This window comes from Etheostoma cragini, chromosome 8 (assembly GCF_013103735.1).
Source record: "Etheostoma cragini isolate CJK2018 chromosome 8, CSU_Ecrag_1.0, whole genome shotgun sequence".
Taxonomy (NCBI): domain Eukaryota; kingdom Metazoa; phylum Chordata; class Actinopteri; order Perciformes; family Percidae; genus Etheostoma; species Etheostoma cragini.
In genome coordinates, this window is record NC_048414.1 from 27,356,720 (window position 1) to 27,379,796 (window position 23,077).

The 23,077-nt window shown below is 41.7% G+C and overlaps 1 protein-coding gene across 1 annotated transcript in view; it reads left to right on the top strand.

Annotated features, from left to right (window-relative positions):
• Positions 1–23,077, top strand: part of b4galnt4a (beta-1,4-N-acetyl-galactosaminyl transferase 4a) — a 150,212-nt gene that overhangs the window by 46,650 nt on the left and 80,485 nt on the right. Inside the window, exon 3 of the mRNA XM_034879791.1 lies at positions 5,824–5,936. Within this exon, the coding sequence (XP_034735682.1) occupies positions 5,824–5,936 (113 nt within the window). The remainder of the gene's footprint in view (positions 1–5,823; positions 5,937–23,077) is intronic.

Consider the following 23,077-nt stretch of genomic DNA (forward strand, 5'->3'; position numbering starts at 1 on the left):
AGGCGAGTTGCTGGTGCCAGCTCAAGAGGCGCTCGGCCTAACTTACTGAGATGGGGTCAAAGCGTACTCACTGAGTAGAAGAGATCGACCCTGTCAATAATTTACAGAGTGTGCCTACTGTACGCTATGCATTTTTCCAATCTTCCTCTTCAGGAGCAGTCTTTTGTCGGCTCATCATTCCAAACCTTCCTTCCTGTTTCCTTTTTTTCCCCTTATCAATACATATCTGTAAGATTCATGTTCCGTTTTATTTATTTACGGACCCACAACCTTTCCTTTCTCTTCTAAGTGCCCTGCGTGGCCTTTGTTGTAGCTCTGGCTCACTTCTTTGATTCTGCGATTAGCATTCCGCAGTATCACCATTCTATCCATCACTTAACATACAGGGGAGCAAAGTCCTTGAACTGAAACCCAGTGCTTGTTGTCAGTCTTGATCAAAGATAAAATGAGACTCCGAGATAAAACACGCACACACACACACATGCATATATGGCATGCATATACGCACAGGAACACGCACATACATATAAAGTTGCACTCGCACAGTGGAGATGAGACAGGTGTAGTTCGCTGAAAGCTACAGAGTTTAGAATATCATTAGTTTAGCCAGACAAGGTGAACTTATTCATTTCTCGAAAGTAGAGGAAGCCAAAGAAAATGTTCTCCCCAATCCTTGTCTCTATCTACAGATTAAACCCACATCAACCTTGGATAAGACTTGTTTATTGTGGTTTATAATATACTCCATCACACACATAACAGTCCAAAGCCCGCTCTCTATCTCTGTCCTCTCTGGAGGTTATAGAAGTTGCTCTCCGCCTACTTATCTGCACAGAGAGTAGTGCTGTAGTTTAAGAAGCAGGGGACAAAAACAACTTAGGAAGAATATGAGAGAGAAGGCTCCAAAACGATTAGTATTCTGGCGGTTCTCCTGCGGTTGGCGGAGCTCTGGTCGATTGGCTTCCATTAACCTGCCAGTCTGCTCTTCATTACTTCATTAGAGCCCGCATGGAGGCTTGAGGTAGTCCTGTCACAGTCAAGGTACTGGGACTGGGACTGGGACCGACTCCTGACTCCTGACTCGATGCAGTTCGCCATAGTCATCAGATTTACCTCAGTCTGCAATGTGGTTTCTCTGTGTGTTTGTGTGTGTGTGTGTGTGTGTGTGTGTGTGTGTGTGTGTGTGCTTGAAGTGAGACTTTGTTGAAACAAAAATAAAGACAGCTGAGCAAAAGTACTGAGTTGGTCTTCGGTGAATGAAGTCATTCAACACAAAAACATAATAAATGAATCATATGAATAATAACACATGAATATTATAGAAGGATGTTTGAAATCATGCTTAAAGGTATTTTTTCCCCTTACAGTGTGTGTTTGCGTGTGTGTGTGTGTGCACGCAGTGAATCCTGTTCTTCCAGTCCTTTTTCACTGTATGAGTAAATGATAGCAGTGCATGCTGGTTACGTAGAACAGCAGTTCCATCGTGGGATTAAAAACATAACACCCTTATCATTCATATGGCCGATTCACCGCCACAGTTATTGTTAAGCACTAGCAGACAACTCGTTTCACATACAGTAGTTGACGTAGGTTCGGGAGACTTATAAGTTACACACACAAGCATTTAATGAAAACTCAATTGAGGAGACATGGAAGCAGGGAATATAATTGGGTTATGTGTTAATGTGTAGTGCCGTCACAACTCTGAAGTTCCTGTCCCCCTGAAGGTGGATTTGGACTCACAATGGAGGCGTTTCGTTTAGCTGAACCTTTAAGGTAGACAAATGTATTGCGTTTGCAGAAAACACAGATGCTAAAGACCAGCTTAGCCTATCTCTATCTCTGGAATGTACGCTAAAGTGTGGCAGGCCCGCTGACTTAAAAAAGGAGACAGTCCTGAGACAAAACATCGTGGACCGATATATCGGTCCATCATAGGCGTTTCCCAATATATCGGTATTGGCATGTAGGGGTGGTAGTAGCTCAGTCCGTAGGGAGTTGGGTTGGGAACCGGAGGGTCACTGGTTCAAGTCCCCATATGGACCAAAAAGTAGAGAGTGTGTATTGGTGGCTGGAGAGATGCCACTTCACCTCTTGGGTACTGCCAGGTGCTGTTGAGCAAGGCACTGTACCCCCCCCCCCCCCCCCCCCCCCCCCCCCGCTCAGGGCGGTGTTTCAGCTGGCAGCTCACTCACTCTGACATCTTTCCATTAGTGCATGTGTAGGTCCTGAGCATGTGTGTGTATTTCAGGCCTGTGTGTGATTGCTAACAAAGTGTGTACACAGAGTATAAACAAATTAAAGTTTAATTAAAATTAAATGTAGCCGCGACATAGATTTAAAGCAGAAGTATAAATCACGCTTGAGCCAGGACACACTTCTACAAGAGTGCTAATGCAAATGTTGGCAAATAATGTTAAATGATACACACACACACACACACACACACACACACACACACTACACAACTACAAGTGTTTTTCAGTACTCATCTTCTCCTTTTGGGATTGTTGAATAATTTATTAGAAGAATGTATTAGCAGTTAAAATTCTTTAAAAACAACATTTGTCCCTATAAAGGGACTCTGTGAATGAGGCACTAATTATTTAAATGAACCCATAATGACATAGCAGTGCAAAACGTCTTTAACGTCACACATACACTCGATAAAGCATAGGTGCATAGACTCATTCTGTGCTCTTAGTGCTTAAGAAGTCTTATTTTCTCAGGAAAAAAGTTCAGTCAAACATTCTCCCCAGACTTCAAAAGACAGCGCTCGGGGGACTTGAAGAAGAGGAGAAATGATTTAAAAGTGAATTCCTTGTTAAAGTTTGCCTCCTAATGTTGGTCGACTGCTTTGTGTTTTCGCAGGTGATTTTCTTTGCGTCAAACTCTAATGCTTTTAATCTTTTCTCTATTTATTGAGGGTATTAAAGAAGATGGATTTGGCTGTCAGTGTGACCAATGTATGCTGCTTGAACATTTATCTTGCATACAAAGTACATTGCATTTTTATCAGCTTATTGTGTGTATGGAGGTCATTATGAGGAGTATGATACACAGTCTGATGTATTTTAACCATGTTATCGGGGACAGTGGGTTATTTCCAGCAGTTTGTTGTCTCTATTTTTGAGGTTCAAAGCTGTCACTCATTTTATTTCAAAGTAAGACTGATATGAGGCTTTTGTGTTTGAGGCGAGGAAGAGGAGAGTCTCACCTGGTTCCCTGGAGCATTGCCTGCTCATAATAGATAGATCAGTTAAACAGTTAAGGGTAGATGTGCTGCTAGTTGACTCATGCAGTGACTCATGCAGTGTTAACTCAGAGGAAGAACAAAAATAGACAGCACAATGAAGCGGATGATGAATCGCAACGCATATAGAAATTATCAGCATCATATTCTTTATTTAATATCTTCATGTAGGGGGATGCATATGAGAGCATCTTAACATTTAGACACATGTGTCCTGAGGGTGGGAATCACCAGATGCCTCCCGATACTCATGCCACAATACGAAATTATTGCAATTTTACACAATTGCAAGATTCTTGTTATATGTTAGCGATTCTTTTTTTTCCTTATTCTAATTTTTCCTAATTTCAAATAATGTCCCCAAAAGGAAACTTTGTCAACATCAGTTTTGTCTAAAAAGATTTTTTGTTTGTTCATATCACTGCAGTTTTATTGCTGCAAAATGGAATTGTCAAGCAGACAAACTATATAATATATGTAATAAAAGATCCATACTCGGCGCCTGTGTATCGATACAGTATTGGCACTGAAAATATCGCGATACAATGCTGTATCGATTATTTGTGTGCTGAGAGACTTTTGCCTCTTTATTTTTTAGTGACATAACTAGTTAGATCAAGACATGGAAGTTGAAGTATCCTGCTATTTTTGGCAAAAAAAATGACAGGAAAGACAGACTGGAAGTGAGACGAAGTTGAGCATGGCTACTCTTTGGTGTTTGCTCTTTGAACTGGTGGAGCTTTGACAGACCCCGGGAGGACGTACTTAGACTGTCCACGTCGAGGTTGGGGGACAGGTTCCACAGCGCGGTTTCTGTAGCCTGGTTTGACAAGGAAATGGCATTCGCTAAAAGCTTCCTCCACTTCCACTGCTTGGTGTTGTGTTGTTTATTGTTGGGGTGACCTGTCCGGTGTCCTGAGTTGACAAGAGTCAGACAACAAGCAACGCAATACACCCTCACACAATCAGAGAGCAAGACGCAAATACAGTTCAGGGTGGATTGCATTGCGAACATTTTCTCCTTGGTTTCATTTATTCAGCAAAAGGAGATGATTTTTCAGATCAAAGCTGATTCTTTATCACGGTTGTTTTGGAATCAGTGAACTTACAAAGGGAATGGAGGGAGACCGGCGAGACGATGCGCAAACAAATGAGGTAAACAAATTGTTGTCACAGATTGTGTTTGCTGAAGACTTTCACGGGATGGAGAGCAAGTTGTACAAGAGGAAAACTTTCACTGCTGTTTGCCACATTTTGATTTTGTGTTTTTTTTTCCGGCTTAGATTATTTTTCATAGTTTTCCAACCGTCTCCTCTCTGTCACTTTATTTGAATGATGAGTGAGCATGCAGAGGACTGCATCAATCTGCACGCATGCACGCACGCACACACGCTCTTTATTCAGCCTACTCAGACTCATATTAGGGGGAAAATATTGGAAAACCATTCAAAAACATTAGCTCTCATTATGCTTCATAGCCACCCGTTCTCCCCATTCTGTCTTTGAAACACAATGCAATCCTTTGTATGTGCATTCACTGCAGCCACCCCCACAGTAATGAACCCCTTTCACTATAGTGCATTTGGGACAGCACAAAGGGCCGCTCTCCCTTCATCCCTTCCTCTTGCTTTTTTTATGGGGGAGTCAATGGCACAGGCACCAGCTTTTATGGCAGCCCGTCCGAGCTGCAGCAATGTTGTGCATTCGTGAACCATGTCAGCCAAATAGCACTGAATGCTGTGTAATAGAAATAAAAATAGATTGGAGTGAATAGGGTATGGATTCCTTTATTTTATATGAACTCCTCGTAGAGGTAGGGACCCCTATAAACAACCAGGCTCTCATAAAGTGCTGAATATCCTGTTACTGCTCTGTGTGTTGTCGCTTTGGTTTGATCATCCATGACAGCGTGTGTGTGCACGTGTGTTTTGCTGGCAGTACGGAGAGATGAGAGTTTTGACCATATGCTCTCTGACGGACACGCAAAAATCACACACACACACACACACTTCCATGCACACGCACACTTGTAATGAGTGGATTCGAATTCCGGGTTGGTCTCTCCCGGCCAAGGCAACTGTCATCATTGTGCAGCAAAACTCCCATAATCCATCTGTGGCATGACAGCATCCTAACGGCTCCTGTTCGCAGCAAGAAAAGCTATTCTTTATGTCTCTCCATTTTTCGTTCCCCCACCATTTTCACTCATCTCTCTTTACATTTCCCCTCCGGACTGGTTTTTATTCTTCTCATCTCATCTCTTTTGAATTGAAAATCTTTCACTTAATCTCCTTTTTTCTCTAGAAACTTTTATCTGATGATTACACTAGAGAGGCTCAGTAGGAAGAAAATGAGCAATCGCTCGAAATGACTGTTGACCAGGATGTTGATGGTAATGAAGAATGATAATTATGCTGTAGAGATGAGAATGCCAATTATGCTATTAATGACAATGATTAAAATTGATATGAAGATGATGACAATGAGGATGATGACGAGTTTGACGACAGTGATGATGATGGTGCTGACTGGCTTTCTGAACGTGTGTCCATGTTTTCACCTTGACCCAGATGGAGAGAGACAGACAGAGGGGACAGACGCCAGCCGTAAGAGGGACGCTCGCTCCTCAGCCGGCCACCACAAGAGCGAGGACACCAGCGACAGCAGGGAGGACGAGGCTGCAGTGAGTCTGTCTTTATTGCTGTCTTTCTTATTTTTCTGTCTCCTTACTCACCCACAGGTTAGTGCTCCTTTCTAAGACATGATGCAACATATACTATAGGTACCAGGCTAGTCAAGACCACCAAAGCCGAACCCAAGCCATCACCAAGACCACAGTGTATTGACACCGAGACGAGGGTTCGAGACCAAGTCAAGACCAAGACCAGACCAATGCGAGTCCCACACTGCATGACACAATAAAAACTGGAAAATGCTAACCATAGGTTGCTTCTGAAATTGATTTCAGATCCACATTCCCATAAACTCACACCCACAGAAAACAAATTAAGATTCTTTGTCATTCACTTCTTCGAGTGTATCATGAGAAATGCCTTGATAAAATAATCAAAAGGCAGTTGTGGTCTTGAAATATAATCTCGAGTCCTCTTTATCTGAGAATGAGACAAGGTCGAGACCTTCAGAAAGTGGTCTCTCAAGGACTGCCACACCATTTGGTCCAATTCAATTCATTCCAATTCAATTTTATATATAGTTTCAAATCATAACAAGAGTTATTTTGAGACACATTACAGATAGAGTAGGTCTAGACCGCTCCATCATTTATAATGTCCCAACAAGTCCAACTGTGGCGAGGAAAAACTCCTTTCATGAAGAAACCTCGGCCAGACCCAGGCTCTTGGTAGGCGGTGTCTGACGGGGTCGGGGTTGTAATCAATAGTGGCAATAATAGTCACAATAATAAAAATGGTGATAATGGTTGAGGTGTTAGGGTTAGTCTAATATAGGCGGGCAACATTACAGAATCTGTAATCATAATTTACTGTTTGGAAACTTTTCTTTTTGCTTGTTAAAATTGACAGTTGACAGTACGCCATTGACAGTTCGGCCTTGTGACCCCATCCACTGCATGGAATTTTTAATAATGTGTCTAGCTCTGGGAGGCTACAGTTAAAAATATATCAGGAATGCATCATGTAATGCAACCTCCTCCTCCAGCATTTATTTATGTGATAGTTTCAATGCTTAGAGATGTATTACCAAACAGAGTTGGACCTTCATTTGGGTCCAAGCCTCGCTGATTCCATCTCACAACCCTGGAAGCTTTTATTCTATTTATTTTTTCTCTTTTTTTAACATAAAAAACCTAATTAACATACAAACTGATTTTAAATACTTAACTGTTGTACGACTGATTATCATAGCTTGATTATCCGGCATAAAGACATAATTTCCTATCCTGGCCTGGGACACACAATAATACGGTTTGATAAAGGACTTGTTGGACTTAACTGTCCTGAAGCTACCCTCATTTTTGGTCGTCCTGTACATCTCATCAGCGTTTTCTCCTGCATCCACCATGTGTGATTATGCAACTTTCAGCGACTTTATAGTGAAAAACCATTACAGCGTACATTGATGTTAAAATGTCTACATTTCGCAGGACGGTCTGACATGTTTTGCACGGCTGTACGTTTTGTTGGTGAGATGTTCGAGTCACACACGTCTTGTCTTCATATCAGAAACACAGAAATGATTTTGACCCATTGGTACTCCTGATTGGTCAGTGGCTGCACGTGGGACCGCTGGGATTGTCGTGAGTTATAAAAATGCGATAAAGGACCCCAGCTGTCAATCAATTTCTTCCAGTGATGCAGGCCCCTGATTGGTCCGGGCCCGTACGCAACTGCGGACCCTGCTTACGCGTCTGAATCACTCCATTCTCATTGGCTAACTGCCAATGTGGCAGGAAGATTGACAGTGTTACCTGCCAATTGCAAAATTCACCCACATTTGTGGGTGGTCAGGGTAATTTCAGGCCCTGATGGTCACATCTTTTTCTGACCTGCATGTGCAGCGATGTATCACCACATACAAAATATGAAGTATGTGCTTGGCCACAAACAAGCTGTGGCTGCATGAATTTAGTGCCCCAAACACAGTTCAAGTTAAATACCCAAATTGTAACTATATTGCTGTATTTCTGTTGCCTAGCCCAGAAGAAGACGATTTATCTCATTCCATAAAATGCAGTCTTCTTCAAAATCGATTTAAGTGAAGGCTTTTGGAAATGTGCTTGAAGAGATAAGAGTCATGAAGGGTAGCCGGCAGGGTTTTCTTTCTGAATGCCCCCCCCCTCCTCTAAACTCTAAACTTGCCTGATAGCGTTAGAGCTCCTCTTCTGTAACAGTCAAATGAAAAGCGACTCTCAGGATGAGTCAGTCTCGTGCACTGAAGCTCAAATATTCGGCTGCACTCCAAGCATTCTGCTGAAGTCACTAAAATGTGTCAGAAAGTTTACGGCATGGCCTTTATGAATTTTAATAGCATCGCTTTGTCATTTGTCCACTAAATGACGGGTGATAGATTTGGTTTGCTTCAAATAATGATCACTTAGATGAACTGTGTTCACACTCGGACGGTAAACACGCTTTAAATCATCACAATTACAATATAGGAGATAGAATTGGCCCGCTGCAGGAGGTGCTTAGTTGGATTTATGATCTGTAGAGAATAAGACTGAGCTCCATTTATTGTTATCTATAACACTGCTTTATTTGTTACAAGCAATGTGTTAAATCCTTTCATGTGTGTGTGTTTGTGTGTGTGTGTCAACACAGCTTACCTTAAAGACGTTTCTGGTTGGCTTTCAAACCACAACTCTCTTCATTTTTAATTTACATGCCCATTTACCAGCTCTTTGTTCCAGCAATTCTTGCCCTCTGCTGAGAGTGTGTGCTTCGATATGTGTATACATAGCATACCGTGTTTCACATTTCTCTCAAAGCTTTGCTGCTCATTCTGCACCGACATCTCGAGGAAATACCGAAGCGACGTAATTGATACATGCAGTCGATGTGACGTTGCTCCAGTGACTGGGCTACTTCCTTTAGAAAATGTCAGTGGCAAAGGCCAAAGCCGCGCTCCACATCACCAGGCCTGATAGTCAAAGTAAGTTTAACGCCAGATGTGTCTGTATGTGTGTGTCTGTGTGTCTGTGTGTGTGTGTGTGTAAGAGATAGAGAAAGAACTGGAGCGAGTGGAGGATGATATAGTGTGTTTAACATGTTGTAATATGGGTCAGGGGGGTAGAAGAATTTCTCCCTTGTTTCCCTTCCTTGTTGAGCTCCTCTACTGTTTTGTGCTGTACTAATAGCTCACTAAAGCTTCCACTTCAGAAATGTCAAACAATGAACCCGAAATTGCATGGATGAAAACAACCAAAAATGCCTCCGAGGCTGTGTGCCCTCACTTTTAATAGACGGCCTAAAAGGGAGTGGAATGACCTCATTGCAAACAAGCACTTGTCTGGGGCACACACATAGATAGAGAAAGATAATGGCGCGTTGCCTACTGCTTAAATTCATATAATGAGGTCTTTTATAAGACCTGCACTTCCTGCCTCCAGCTTCCTCTCTAAAAGTGCAATAAAGAGTTAAGTGGCATCCTTTGTGTGAGTGAAGGTAAAGAGCTGATTGCCGGTTTCCGATTTTAAATAGAACTTGTAAATGTGTGGGTCCTGTGCCTCTATGGTTTTTTGTCAGATGGATGGAGGAAGTGGCAGCAGCAGAGAGAAAGCACATGGAAGCAGGAAACGTAGAAAAAGACGAGGGAGGGTAAACGTGAGGACAGACGAAAGGAAGAAGGGATGGAAGGAAACAAGAGAAAATCAGAAATAACGCAAAGTGAAAAGACGAGGAGCAGGATCGTGTACAGAGGAAGTAATTCCTCTCTGCCTCTGTGAGGAAAAGGCTGCGACTCAACACCAAATGTTTGCCTCGGTACCTTTTTGTTTCCGTTGCCTGCAAATCACTAAAATTGCTTCCTAAATGGTTGAAAGAGTGCAAGGGTTGGCAATTACACGAACCCACTCAAGGTGTTTTTTTTTGTTTTTGTTTGAAAGACATGGAATATCTCTCTGGCCACCTGCTTTTCACGATTTACACTGTTGCAAAGTGTGTGTGTGTGTGTGTGTGTGTGTTTGTGTGCGTGTAGTTGTGTTTATGTGCACCTTAGGGAAACCTACAGGTGGTAACCACTTTGTCTGACAGTCTTACTAAGTTAAATCAAGCCAGGTGTGTCCTTTTTTCATTTGGTGCCTTAATATAACTGATTATCTGGGCGTGTGTGTGTGTGTGTGTGTGTGTGTGTGTGTGTGTGTGTGTGTGTGTGTGTGTGTGTGTGTGTGTATGTATGTAGTTAATATGGATGGGGTGTGGATTCTGTGCTCTGTGACCAGCTCTTCTTGTCAGTGGCAAATTGCTTTTGGGGGCCCACCCCTTCATCTCACATACCTGATGAGAGGGAAGAATGATGCAGGCGAACTAGGAGGGTTGGTGCTTCACAGTAGACCCAAAGGCTGGAGAACAACACGAGACAGAAGAGAAGAGCAGATTTAATGAAACTGGGAATCATTAATATGGATCTAAAGAGAAATGAAAGCACGTGTGTCAAAAGGTATTTTGCTTGTCAGTCACAGATATTAAATAGATGGTTATTCAGACGGTTGCACTTAGAAAACTGGAGAAGAAAAGATGCATGCAATGTAGGGTTGGACCATATGGTTCTAAAATTATATAAAGATTTTGCAAAGTGTTCATGCTAAAATTATATGTTTTGCTATTTATTCATTTATCGTACAATATTCATACATTTTGCTCACAACGAAGATGAAAAACATCATTGACTTTCAGGCCAATAAATCTATCATGCATTGGTTTATAAAGAACCTTATATTATACTGTACATCCCACACACACACACACACACACACACACACACACACACACACACACACACACACACACACACACACACACAGGGCAGGCCAGTGACACTAAGTCCACTTTTGGTGGGCTTTAATAGGTAAGGTAGCCAAGGTAAAAGCCTGCAAACGAGGTCATGGAGATTAGAAGAGAGGGGAGTAAGGTGAGGAGATAATTCACAGGAGGCTGGAAAGAAAGGCTTGCACCATTGTCTTACACCTGATGGAGATTTTAATCATAGTGCCAATTTTACAGAAGCTCATAAACTCCAGCAGCCAGGCCTTATTGTTAACCTCCAATTGTGTTCAAGGCTGTAAATATGGCCGCCTTACATCGCTCTGGCCTTGCTGATAGTTTATGGAAGCTGGGAAGGACCTGCTGTTGGCACTGGGAGACTTGCCTGAGAATGATGAGGAGCAGGGAGCATCGGCTGACTAGTACATAAACACATGGCTGATCAGCGGGACTCGACACACTCGACTGCACCGCCCAGATTTGGCCGCGATGATGCAATGCAGGGTGCACTAGGGGGGTATTAGGCTTCATGTAATCTGTAAATGGACCCAAACATAGGGATTAGCCTTTGATTACTCAATTTGACATTTAGATTTGACCACAAAAATCAGTGGCACGTTACTCATGTTTCCCCCAGATACCCATTCCATTAATTTAGCATTTCCAATGTTGTCACGGATTGAAGAGGATTGTGGATGGGCGAGTCAGGGTGCCACATCCAGGCCGTGACTCAGTGACCTCCTGACATTTGATTGAGGGAGTCCTCTCCTGCTCATTGGATCTGCAGCCAGTCAAGTGGAAATGCATCTCCAATGAGGCATTTGGTACATAGGCCTGAGCGCCCAACCCAGTGATGAATGAGCTCGTACTGTTTTCTGACACTTTTCTCAAGTGTGTCGTCGCCTGTGATTACCAAAACAGTTCATTACATTTTTGTCCTCATTCAAGATCGCCACTGTCAACCTGGTCCTGAGGGTCGGTCGAGTGAAGCAAAGAACTGCTGACAGTCTAAATGGGATGACACTTGTAGCAAGAGGAAGATTACGAGATAGAAACTGAGAGAGTGACGTTTTCTCTACAGGAATTACAAACAGACGGTAACCAACTATAGTCCAGACACTATTAACAATACAGTTTCAGTTCTCACAGAGTCTGATTTTGTCTCACTCAAAACGTTAGCTGTCAAACGCAACAAAAGCTGTCAGTTATGTGGCGTTTTGAGCTAACGTTAGCAATCAAACAACCATAGATAACAAAAACATTTTTGAAATGACTGCTAGCTTTGCTACAAGCTAACAATCAAACACAATAAAGGCTGTCAGTTGTGTGGCGGTTTGAGCTAATGTTAGCAATCAGACAACCATAGATAACTAAAACATTTTTGGAATGAGTGCTAGCTTTGCTACAAGCTAACAATCAAACACAATAAAGGCTGTCAGTTGAATGCCGTTTTGAGCTAATATTAGCAATCAAACAACCATAGATAGCTAAAATGTTTTTGAAAAGATTCCCATTCTGTGTTATTGTTTGTAATGAGAAAAGATTAATATTTCATGGATTTCACTAATTTTAGTATGACAGTTAGGCCGGAAACCACTTACATCTGAGCATGTGCGACTCAAATCTGCACTCCCCCCACATTGGGCAGTGACATTATCTATACAGCTAACGTTACTAGTGAATTCATTTGTGGGTTAGCCCAGTGATGTTAACCGTTGTCAAAACAATCATACTAAAAATAACTTTATAAGCGTGTTGAACAATGTTGTAATCTCATAATCTTACCCACCAAGCATAAGCTAGCATTAATGTTAGCTACTTAAAGTTAAGCTGGATCGATATTGAATACATAATACAGACACAGACACAATTAAAGGAAACAACCCTTGTCTGAAAATAAACAGATTTCTCTGGGTTTGAAATTTGGTGGAAACATATTTGGATAGAACACAGCTCATAAAAATATATAACATAGCTATGGTTGTTTTTAGGCATTTTAGTGCAGAAATGTTACATATTGTACCTTTACAATGAGACCCACATTCTAATAAGATGTATTTCTACATATTTTAATTGAGTGTTCCATATTTAGTCATTCAATTTCTTTAGTTGTGGATTTAACCAATTAAAGTACCCGTCCTTATGCAGCAATGCATGTTCCCTTGATAATTAAAATGTTCGCTTGGATGTACATAATTGAACTTGGTTTAGCCACAAGCCTCTGATACCTAGCTGTAACCTTATTAAAAAAAAAAGAATTTTTCCCTGTCAGTTTTCAAACTTGGGGGTGTTGACAGCTCTGTTATATGAGGCTATTTAAGGCTTCAGTCCAGAATTGTTTTTTCCTCTGGGCGCTTTAGTGCTTTCACTCATTCCCTCTGTCACATATCAGGCATTTGTCAGCCTGGTGTTGGTTCACAGAGGATGGAGATCCAAGCTGTGGTCCTGCAGTATTCTCCCAGGCAGGGCTCCAACACTGAGGTCCGCAATGTCTACTCTGCTACCTAGGACCAGATGCCAAAAAAGCGCAAGGCTGTTTCTCCAGACTAACAGCTCTGTGCATGTGCAGTATACTATCCATGCACATAAATGGTAGATTATACCTACAACCACATACCAACCTAAACAATTAATTTAATGAGAGCATTTGGTTTTATTTTAATCCTCTACAGGGAGGAAAATAATTACACAGTGTGGTCCCCATTAACCCTTTTTGGCCCACTGTTGAAGAATCCTGCTCTCTTCTTACTTGCTCTGGTTCCTACCAGCTGGCTCTGTGCAAGCAGTGGTCGGGGCTAAGCTGTTACCGGCTGACTGTTTGCTGTTGATGGTCAGTTTCACGCTGGGGCGAATGCTGGGGGAGGGTTATTAGGTTTAGACATTACACTCGACCTGTTTTTCTCACCTCTGGCTCTGACTCTCTCTCTCTGTGGGGTACTTTCTATTACACTGATGTGATGGATGGTTGTCAAAGTGGACACACTGATAAAGGTGTGGGAAGTCAATGAGTTCAGGGCTGCAGAAGTCCCATCACCCCAAAAGAAATAATGCTCCAAAGGTTTGTGAGTGGACCATGTCGAAAAGATAATCAGTAAAAGTTACATGCCTGTAAACACCCTTTTGGTTCCGGAAATCAAGCTTTGGACGATTTATGGAATTAATTTGAGTTTTTTGCACATGCATGTGTAAAATGTCTACCTTGTGTCTACAGTGAGTTTTTGCTGAATTACTAAAGAAAAATGATTAACATTGTGAATTGCCCCTTAACCCTTGACATTATTCAAGATTTGGTCTAGGCTGTATATTTTGTCATGGTGAAATAATTAATCATAAATTTAAAAGAAAAAAAAACTTTAAATGGTTGTGGGAGTTGATGGGAATATTTAACTCTCTCCTCAGTCTGTTCATTGCCTACATCTCCTCTGTGGTAAGAATATAGATTGTCCCTTTATTCCTATTCAGATGGCTTTTTATGACACTGCTTCTATCACTAAATGCTTAATTCACAAGTTTGATTTTAAAACAAATGTTAGATTGGAATTGTGCTTATACCTTAACTACCTAGACCGGATCTACAGTGTCATACAAATAGGATCCTTGAGGGCTGACAGTCAAAGTCCTCGGATAGGAAAATGCATCAACCCCTGCAAGACAAACTTGTTTGACTGCTTAATGCTTTATGTGCTTTTAGAAGGCTGGATCCTAGAAAATGGCCTCGCAGGATGTCATCAGTGTAGACGCGTGTGTAGAAGATGCCTGTGTGTCTGCAAGATAAAGCAGGCAGGTGCTGCTCCGGTTGCCACTTGATCAAAAATATGAACAGCCCCATTTTTCTCCTGTTCCATAACGACTTGAACAAGGCAGGGATAAGAACCTCACTGAACAATAGAAGCAATAGAAGCAAAGCACTCTCACTCATTCTTTATTTGTCTTGCCAAATCTCCAACCGCTGAGGCATTCACTTGACAAGAGGCAGATAAGGACAACTTGGCAGGGTAGCACCATGGATAGATAGATAGATGGATGGATGGAGTGAAATTGAATTGGACACAACATTCTTGTGGTGTGGGCATGGTGTATTTCTGTGGGTGTAAGTAAGAGGAGCACGCTCAATTGCACTCCTGTGGGAACATTTCTTGCTTTCATCAGTATTCCCTGTTTGCCAGGGTGGGAGCGAGTGCCATATCACTGAAGATTTGGACTTCTGTGTTTTGCTTCAGTTTTTAGCTTTCCTCAAGGGAGTTTTCTATAGGTGCCTGCTTTCATGTATCTCTTTTTATTTTATTTTAGCTTGCATTCTCTCATCTAAGAGTGGCCTCAAAACATGAATCAGTGAATGCAGAGATGCGCTGGAGGTAACTCATTGATGTCCCATACAGCATATGTTCCGCTAATGAAAAAAAACAGGAAACATGTACATATTTGTGTAGGTGTAGATACACGCTGGAAGCAGTTTGATGTATCTGGACCTTCCCTCCCACTACACTAATCTATTGAAGATTTTCTCAAACATACAGTACGTTTGAGGTCCAAGATCACTCTGTGTCTGTGTGTCTGTGTGTGTCTCACACTTTTAGTATCTTTGTTTGCTTCTCTTCCCTACGCCCCATCCTCTCCAGCTACCACTTCTTTGCTCCCAGTCTTTCTCCTCTTATTTCACTGGTGTGTGTTTCCAGTCTATAATGTATTGTCTCCTGTGGTGAACCAGCCCATGGGTCTTACATTGATCTCTGCTGTCCCCACGCTGTCCAGAGGCCAGACACTTGGAGCCCGTTGATTGATCTTTACCTGTTTCACCACCCATGGTCGCCCACCTTGTTCCCCTCCCTGTCTTCAACTCCTTTATTTGCCTTGTCATCCCTTCTCTGCTTCCTCTTCTACCAGTCTTCCTCTCTTCTCCCTTATAAAACAGAATGATCTGGGCTAATGTCTATAATGTAGTCAACACTTTCATGCTCCTATTAAGTATTTACAAGCTGCAATATAAAAACGCTTAATACATTGTTTAACACACAAAATTTAGTTGTGAGCAGGTTTATTAATGGATTCTTCAACAATGATAACATCACATATGAATTATCCTTGTCTGGTGTATCAACAGTTCATTGATTGATAACATGGTTACATATTAAAGGCCCCCTGCCGCATAAAACCGTTTTTACTTGCATTTTTTGTAATATGTTAGCTCTATATGTGTGTGTTAGGTGGTGAATGTGAAGATGAACTGCTACCTCCTTGGTCAGCTCTAGCCAATTACAACAGCTGGTCAGTCTGATGTCATGTTGCCTGAGCTCACTATTATTTATGAGCTCACCCAGTTGCGCTGGGTGAAGCCAGGCTCCCATTGGCTAGCTGTTAGCCAATCAGAGTCAAGCAGCCTAGCTCATTGAATATTAATGAGATGGTTAATGGTTGATGATGAATGGTTTTGCGGCTTGCCATAGCCAATCAGATAAATATATATAAAGCTCTGTGAATAGTGTAGAGAGTAGCTATAATCTCACGGTGTCTGGCTAAAACTTTTTAAAAATGGCGCGGAGAGGACAGGGTTTAGGACACTCCACACTCTTGTCTGCTGATGACGCAATGATTAGTTACGATTCTCTCCGACCAATCAGCGGTCTGCAAGTTTTTTTAGTGTTACTAAAAAAAGTCCCTGGTAGCAGGTACCAGGGACTTTTTTTCATAATGGAAAACCCCCAAAAATGCGAGTAGAGTCTAGGAGGTACCATGCAGTGAACAAAACACCATAAATAAGGTGCCTTCCCATGATGCTTTGACAACCTCCACCACTCTGCCTCACCCACCTTCCCCTCGACCCCCTCCTTCTCACCCCATCCTAGAATGATGAGACGTTGCATTAGCATCAAAATTCTATTTCACAGTGATCCATTTAAATACTGGTATAATGATATGATTAGTCAATATAGCCTGCTGCACTTAACAGTTACAGATCACACTGCTGCTGTTACCATAGAAACCACAGTTTGAGTTTGACCATTAAACGGTATTGTGATTCCACATTTACCCGCTTTTCCAAACTTGCCACATACATCAGATATGATCGTGCAATCAATGTGCTTCGATGAAAACGTACATGTCGTGCCTGTGGAGAAAAAGGATTTATGATTAAACAATGAACGTGACTGTGAAATGGCTGAGATAAAAAATAAAGGTGATTTGTTCTCATGTATTTCATTCAGGGGTAATGACCTAAACAGACCACTCAGGCAGTCTATTAATCTGGCTACGGTAGCGGACAGCGTTAGCCGCTGAAGCGCTATGTCTGGCTCTGTTGTTATTGTCAGGATGTCAATTCCTTTAAGCGTCCTCCTGGATTTATTCTGCCATTAAACAACCCACTGTCTTGATTTTTCTCACTTGAGCCTGTAGAAGTTTGCAGGTATATCGATGCGTGAGTCAATGCCGCTGGCTCAGAGGAATAGATGGATCCGGACCGGCCCTTTCAAACTCTTGTGAGATGGCAGCTGGCAGGAGAAAACCGATTTCTATTGGCTTTTTCAATTTGCGCTTGACTGGACAGGAGCAACACTTTGTTAATTGCAACCGGTGAATTAATGGCGTAGTGTGTGTGTGTCTGTCTTTGTCTGTATTGTGTGCTTATTCAAAATTGAAAAACAAGAAGACGATGAATTCTCATGCCACTAGTACATTCATTTTCTATTCAAGGTCAAGAGGAAAGGTATTATCACATCTTAATATAAAGATTAGGCGGGAGTCGGGTAACTATATTTTGTAAGTCATCTTTGTGGATGTACTGGATTTAAAAAAAGACAACAGATGCATTAATAAGCAATACTTGGATTGCTTATTTAAAGCAATTTTTTTCTCTGTACTTATATCATTGCGGGCTCAGTAACTTGTGAATCCACATGTTAAGACAACTTTAATCATCTACCCAATAATAAAGCCCACAACAACAGACCAGCAAGCATCTGCATGATGCATTTGTGTTGATATGAGAGGTACAGACGATAAATGAGCCAAAAACCATTTCTGAAACTTCTGCAACGGGTTTAAATCCACACGGAAGAGCATCTCCAAGTCTTCGCCAGATGGCTAAAACATTGGCAACTGTTAAAGGTTCTCCCTGAAGTATTTATAACCATCCAACAGCCACACCCTGCGGGGCTCGAAATGTCTCCATCGTCTCACATCTGTTCTGTTCTGCACTTTCTTTGTGGTTGTCATCTGCAAAAGTTGCCTTGAAGAATGCGATTTTGGTTTTCTTTTTACATGAAATTGTGTCTGCAGTAGAGCACGACTGATACATCAGCGGGCAGATATTATTGGCCGGTATTGTACATTTCCCGATTTATTGGCATCTGCATTTATGATGGCCAATAAAAAAAAAAATATGTATATATATATACTGTATTTTTTTCAATTTTCATTCATCAGAAGCATTTATGACAAGTAAAGGATAGTCCAGCATAGTTTGTCCACCACAGGATGCTCTACAGCATCCCAGTTGGAATATTTTTTTAGTTTTTGTTCAAGTTACTTTAAGTTTTATATCTTAAGGTTGTATATTTATACATTTCATTTATCAAAACTCTAATATATTTTGGTGTTCCTCTGTTCTGTTGTGACAGTAAAACAAATTTGTTTATGTGTTATGTGTTTATGTTTTGTTACGCATTTCTGGATTTTTTTTTAATATGCTGTATATCGGCCAAGATTTATTTGTATCGGAATCTGCCTTAAAAATCCTTCATGGGTCGGGCTCTAGTGTGCATTTCAGCCTGCCTGTTTTCTTTTCTTGGCTTAAGTCACTGAATAGCAATACGCAAGTGTCAGTGCATGGATGAAGGACGAGGGCATATAATGTATTGAATATTGATCATTTCTCTCACCACACTCCATGCCTGCAGGAGTGCAAAGATCAGTGCTTGGATCTTTTTGTTTGCAACATGTCTGTCTCAGATGATTTCATGTTGCCGTAATTATTGCAAGCGTGAGTGCTTGCATTACAGAAGAGGTTTAGGTGATTTTTGCAGATAATGTGGTTAAATGGATAAGAGGGAAGTTGGCAAGCAGCTAATGGAGACTAACAATGTGCCAAACATTGTTGCTCATTTAAAGCTTCAGCAATGACGGATAAGTCCACTTGTCACACACTGCACACATGCTGCGGTAAAACAGCAACTCGTATACCTTTTAAATAAATCTTCTTTCATTATCTTACAAGCTTCATTTTGAAGAATGACATAGTTTTTCTCTTTGATTGGATCATCTTACATGACTTGTGTTAAATGTAGGGTGAAATAAAACAACTCAAAAGACAGAGTACTTGGGGTTTCTCATGTGGAAAAGCAACCGAAGGTTTGGTTGAATTTGTATTACACCTAGAGCCATAAAAGAGGAACGTATAATATACATGTTAAATGACCCGTTATACTAGTCCCAGAATTTGATATACAGTAGGTGCAGGGAGAGAATCCGACAGACTGGTGGACACAAAATTGGGCGTAAATGTGATTGACACAGTGGCAGAAGAAGAGATGATGAGACAGACGGACAGAGTGAAATTTGAAAGAGGTGACCCTGTGCAACCACCGTGTCGCAGCCAATCATTATCCTCCTGCGGCATAGGAAACTGCAAAAATGCAATAAAAGTTCAAGATGCAATGATGTTATGGCTGTATCATCTAAAGTTTTCTAGGGATTTCTGTCAGTCTGCTGAAGAGTGAAATAAGACTAACTTACACACAAACAATATAATAATATGAACTGCACAGCACACCGAAGGCCAACGTCTTCACATAGTGTTCTCTAACAAAGCATATTTGTAAAAATCCCACAACACCGGAGAAGTGAGTGGTGTCATACAGTCTGTGGGCTTCCTGAAGAGTTTTGTATTACAGGTGGAGGTATATGTTAGTGCAGTACAGTACACACCATCTTCATCTGACAAGATGCCTGCAGCTACGTGAAATTGCGACCCACGCACCTGGTTCCTGTCGACGGAGGCTCCAGAACCATGTGGGCGTGCTGTAAATAGAGGAGGACGCAGTCTCACGGAATGAGCTATAAAATTACCTCTACACCTCCTTCCAGGTGTCCAGAGATTGAACAGACAGGTGGTTGGATGGATGAATGGATAGAAAACATAAGGTTAAGGGGCTGGGTGGTGAGCATGACGTCTGAGACGCACAATAAGTAGCCTGAGGACAAAGGAGCAGCTTGGGACCGTGGGTGTATATAGGCGAGAGAGAAAACAATGACAGACTATGATGGAGATTTATTGTGCTTTTCTTGCCATCCTCCATCTCCACACAGTAAATTCTGTCCTTGTCTATGCAATGTGTTGTATTTTAGGTGTGTAGATATCACATGGCTCACACAGAACAGGCTAACTGTAAAGCAGGCATGAGACCAACCATCCCGTGTCCGAAGTCTGGACCTTTATTATTATTAAACACACCACACATATATTCCATAGAAAAGTTCCTTTTTTCACCACAAACTTGTCTGACATTTCCTTCTTTGGTGCATCAGACATTTTGTCTTATTTTTACCTAACCCTAACCCAAAATAGATAAAACTGTCATAAAAATGTGAGTGCTGTAAATAGGTAGGCTGTATAATTTTAGGAATAAAGATGCATGAGTTTTCAGTTCAGCAGTTTGCAGCGTGACTTGTGAAAAGATCTCTTGGGCAAAATGAAGGTGGAACGTTGCTGTAAAGTGGCTCCAAGGCTATAGCGGGCTGACAGGGACATCAAATACAACGCAGCAGGGGCAATTTTAATTACTCTCTGTCTTGTTGTCTTGGTGACGGAGGGGATGAGGGATGTTTGCAGGTGACGACGCAACACGGTGCATCATCGAGGCATGTGAAGGGAAGTACCGGGAAAGTGGAAGTGAGGCATAGACATGGTTTTGAGACCAAACAGGTGGATGAGAGATCTCCAAACAGGTGTGCTGTGGACGAGAGAGCTGGAGAGAATTTTTTGACCCAGTTTATTTACCAGAGGCCTCCTCCTCTATGCTCATGTCCTTTCTGCTTCAGTTGCACTGGAACTATAGAGGCTCCAAGAGACCAGAAGAAACAGTGGTATTTTAAGAAGCTTATGTCACAAAGGTCAAAGATGCCGGTCATCTAATATACACACACACACACACACACGTTATCATATGTGCAGTCCTGGCATGAATGTCGAGCTTTTGAAGCGTAGCTTTTTTTGAGATGAAAGACTGAGTTTCAAATGTTCCCTGGGCCAAGGGGTGACGGCACAAGTTGAAAGGAAAGTGTGGGGTAAAAATGAAAACAAAATAATAATAAAAAAAACAGTAAAAGTCATCTCCTGCCGGTGCCACAGGCTTTGCTGACACATCCCTGCGTTTGTTTAACATAGGTAGTTCCTCTCCTCTCCCCGTTCTCTACTGGCTGCCGGCCTCCAAAATTAAAAGCAAAGCAAAGTCAAATAAACTGAAGCCTTTTTAACATTTATATTTCAGCCATAATGAACCTACATCTATCAAAGGTAGTGTATTATTGAACACACTTCCCCCAATTATAAGGGAACGTCCCACTTTGGCCTCCTTTAAGTAAAGCTTTAAGTAAAGTTTTATATACTAAATGTTACTATCTTTTGTCTTTTTTATTGTAACTCCAACCTGCCTAATGGACCGCAAATGGAAATTTGCCCTCGGGCTAAAAAAACTTTATATTTTTTTTAAAGGCAGCCTTTTTTCAAGTTTTGCTCTTGTGTGCCAAGGTTTTGTTCATTTCAGCTCCTTTGATTTCTTTCGCTTTTTAGCTATGATCGATAGTTACTTACTCTGCTTCAATTAATCCTGGTTAGTTTTGGGTCTTACCAAAATACTAAATAAAAAGAGCACTTAAAGAGCTTAAAGTAATAAGTGGTCCTTCATGGATCTAGACATGGAGGGGCATTGTTTTTTATTGAGATTTCATTTAGCTCTCTCTGGACTTGAGGTTCAATCACACTGAAATAAACAGTATTTCTTAGTAGAAAAGAAGAAAGGAAAAAGCTGGAGAATTGCCCTAGGAAGAAGGATGGAGGGAAGAAAATACTAAAGCAGGACAGAGAGCTCGGGAGTGCTGGTCAGCAGAAATGTCAGTTGCAGTATTCGGGAGGGCAGAAGGTATTTCAGATACTGCATGTGAAATGTGCTGCAACACACATTACACGGCCAGTATGTCTTGTTTGATGCAAGTTCTAGATGTAACTGCTTGTGTAGGGTCATGCACTTAAGCAGGTGGATGCATTTATGATTACACAGCTTTTTTTGAATACCAATTTCATATTTCACATTCTCAATTTTCAAAGTTTTAACAGAAAAACGCACTTGGCAGTCAAAGGACTTGGTGATTATTATTATCAAACCTTCACAATTAAGGGTCGTTTGACTCAGCAGAACACACATGCAAGTATAAGACAGAGCTTGTGAGACACATAGTGAACACTGACTATGAAAACGTATTGTTGGCTTGTTGCTCATGACAGGTGAGATAATTAGCCATGAGCGCACGGTAGTTTTCCGTTGACAACAGCTGAAAATGCTGCACACAGTGTCAGTCACTTCTCCTGTGTCCCAGGAGACACTCTGGTCGCTGGAATTGCTCAAAATGCCCAAAAGGCGACGCCTGCAGCTAGCTTGCTCCAGAGCAGGCTAACAGCTAGGCCAACAGCCGGGCTAACAGCCAAGCTAAGCTAAGATAAATCCTGGAGTCTCATGTGTTAAATCAGCTGCCGCCCTGATCCAAAATAGCCATATTTAACAGTTATTCCGCTGTCTTCTAAATGTGTTGTGCTTTATTTTATTAACATGCATTACTTGTCACCATTGTTGTCACAAGTTTGATTTAAACCCTACCGTAGCAGTTGTTTAGATGGTTAGAAATGGTTGCACTGGCACCCAGATGTGGAGCGGCCATTGGGAGAGTCGGGACATTTCCCGGTGGGCCGGTAGTGTTTCCAGGCCGCGACGGCCGGTCTGATAATAGTTATACATTGCAAGTTCTTATAGCACCATCCAGCTGCCCAGCAGACCTGCTAGAAACCAGTTTTTAAACTGAGTCAGGCCCGTTTATATTGGATTGTAATGTTACTTTTGAACTTTCCTGTATAATAAATATGAATGAATAGATGAATGAATGAATGAATGAATGGACCTGTGCATCGCGTCTTTGTCCACTCTCTCTGTAAGAATAGAGATGAGCAGAGCGGCGTCCGTGGTCTCAGCTTCAGGTTCATATAGGATGCACTCCGGAGATTAAGTGGGACAGTGCAGCGATATTCCCAGATGACATTATTGGCAGACTGGTCAGAGACCAATACAGTCATGATTTCATCTTTTTGTTGCTTGTTCTT